Raw genomic sequence first — 2,782 nt, forward strand, 5'->3', positions numbered from 1 at the left:
CTGACCAGCACATATGTAAGGCCCAGCTCGAAGCATAACAAGCAAATCCAGCTTTTGACAGAGTTCGAGAAATGATACTAGATCTGCAATACCCTCAAAAACCAGCTTGCCAGGTTTTGGTTCATGCAGATTCCAAGGAACATAAATTTGGATGGTATTTAAGCCCAAAGCCTTAGCTCGTAAAAGCCTATCCTCCCAATACTGCATTCATAAGATATATACTCAACACATTACCATGTCACCAAAAAAAAAGAATCTTACAAAGAAAATTTCCCTTTTCAATAAACTTGGTAAGTGATATATTGAAAGAAGTACATAAAACTGCATGACAAATGAACAATGAGATAAGATTTCATTATAGAGATCCAACTCTCTTAGCAAAATACAGCTTTAGTAGACAAACAAATATAGAAACAGGGAGAACAATACCTCAGGAAGTACCCGGAAATAATGCACATCGCCACCAATAATCTGAAATGGCTTACCATCTTTCCAGAACATGTCCTCAGCAACCTCGAATTTTCGTTCATTCATCTAACATAAACATAAAACGAAATTTCACCCAACATAAGACCAAAAAAGTAACTTAACTCCAACAATTCAAAACAGTGCAAATGCATACAAAACCAAGAGCCAAACTTCCATTATCCATTAAAAACTTCCTCAATTTCAGATACTTTTTAAACAGTAAACGAACTATTTAAAATTCAATCTTTTTTCTTTTCCTGAGAGCTCCCTCGCTCTCACCAACCAAACAAACATAAAAATATAAACTTTAACATAAAAACGAAACCTTTTTTCTCAAAACTGAACACCAATTCATATAAATATATAAAATCAGAGACGTAATATTACGCTCTTGTGTCGAAGCTGATGATGAGGAGGTGAAAGAGAAGGAAGAGGAGCGAAGACTGGGACCAAGCCACCGAGCAGCACCAGAAAGAGCAAAACGGAGAGGAACGCCGTCGTTTTGGAGCTCCGCCTTCGCATTCCCGACATTGCTGAGAACTTGGTCTTCCCTTTCGTTGACTCCGTTGCAGTGTCAGCCATTTGCAAATCGAATGAACCCGACCACACTGAGGTAACGCATCTTTTGTATTATTTATTTTTCCAATTTCATTTTCGAAGTTTCCAAATTCAGAGAATTTATTCCCGAATAACAGTTTCCCATTCACGTCCCTAAAGTTTAGTCTAATACCTTTCTATAATCATTATGGACAGGGATGTCTATTTTGCCCCGATCGGTTTTGGACCTGAAGAGCCGAAGTGGTCGAGCCGGATAGAACTCAACCCGACATGTCCGTATAATATTATCATCAAGATCAAGAGTTTTTATTATAACATTGGGTGTTTTCGAACATTAGCATTGTTGATGCGTGATTATGGCACCAACCAATCGGCACGTGGGCAACGTTGATTGGACAAGGAACGCACGTGAGTATAGATTATGAATACAAAATAAATGCAATGAGGGTTTTTAAAGTGGTTCGGATGCTAAGGTAGCAAATTCTATATCCACTGATTTGTATTAATATAGGAGGTCAGGTCGCTAAAGCGGACTGACTTACAGATGATTGAAAAGTAGATACAAAAGCGTGAGAGAGAGTTTTTTTGTGTAAAATTGTCGAATCCCCTTAATGAAGGGGTCTTCCTCTTCTTATACCCCGTTGAATGTGCGTAATCATCACTAAATCCTTGGGTTGGTGTGATTGTCAGGACCTAATCTGATTTTACATCCCATTACCCATTTTTCAAGCCGATTTCACTCGATTTGGAGCAGGTTAGCAGACACATGAGAGCACCAGGGCGTTTGGCATGCCCGACGTGAGCTTACCGTTCTAACGGGAGCAGGCCACGTTTCGTCACGCAACTCCACGTCAGCCTTTGACTTCTTAGTCATAACAAGCATAGTATTTGAAAAATTATCTAAAGATTTGGTGCGTTTGTTTCCCTATCTTATTCCTATCATTTCCAAAATACACATTTGTTTCCCTAGTATGAAAATAGTATTATATTTTTTTCAATTATTTTTAAACCTCCTAAGTTTGTTAATTTAATAAAACACCCCTAAAAAAGTTTAGAAATTGACAAAAACACCCCCACCCCCACCATCATCGGAAGGTAGTCGAATTCTGATATAATGGCGCACTACTGACTGGATCTGGCCGATATAGTCATTTTCGGCTAAATCCACTATGGATTTGGCTAGAAAATGCTAGATCTATAGTTAAAGATCCTGTTGTGTCGTCAACGATAGCTAAGATATGACCGTCATTGACCATCAACGACGGCCAAGATATGGTCGTCACTGCGACTAGATCTGGCTGTCAATGGCTAGATCTAATCGTAGATCTGACATTTTTCAGCCAGATCCAGCAGGTCATGCGTCAATACGGCGACTTCAGCCACCTCCGGCGTTGGTGGCCTGCTGCCGGTATTTAATGGGTGGGTTGGGGTATTTTTGTAATTTTTGATGTTTTTATTACAAGGGTGTTTAGTAAATTAACAAACCTAGGGGGTACTTTGTTAATTTTTAAATCCTATCTCATTATTTCCACCAAACTCTTACTTTTTTCCAAAATACTAAAACAATCTCGTTCTTTATATGAAAGTCTTGTGTTTACTCGACTCAACTCGAGTAGAGTATGTTGATGAATTTGAGTCAATTTGAACTTTGAGGAAACCCGACCTAACCAGAAATAATTAGATATTTTGTTTGATTATAATAATTTAAATAGTGAGCTTAAATATGTTATGGTAGTTTTCAACCAAAAATTGACAA

General features: G+C 38.2%; 1 protein-coding gene across 1 annotated transcript in view; it reads right to left on the reverse strand.

The window, feature by feature from the left end:
• Positions 1-1,075, reverse strand: part of LOC116124350 (beta-galactosidase 17-like) — an 11,437-nt gene extending 10,362 nt beyond the window's left edge. Inside the window, exons 1-3 of the mRNA XM_031410068.1 lie at positions 856-1,075; positions 430-534; positions 6-201 (exon numbers count right to left, since the gene is read on the reverse strand). Coding sequence (XP_031265928.1) covers positions 6-201; positions 430-534; positions 856-1,050 — 496 coding nt within the window. The 5' untranslated portion in view covers positions 1,051-1,075. The remainder of the gene's footprint in view (positions 1-5; positions 202-429; positions 535-855) is intronic.
• Between the last annotated feature and the right edge of the window lie 1,707 nt (positions 1,076-2,782).

This window comes from Pistacia vera, unplaced genomic scaffold (assembly GCF_008641045.1).
Source record: "Pistacia vera cultivar Batoury unplaced genomic scaffold, PisVer_v2 Contig1513, whole genome shotgun sequence".
Taxonomy (NCBI): Eukaryota; Viridiplantae; Streptophyta; class Magnoliopsida; order Sapindales; family Anacardiaceae; genus Pistacia; species Pistacia vera.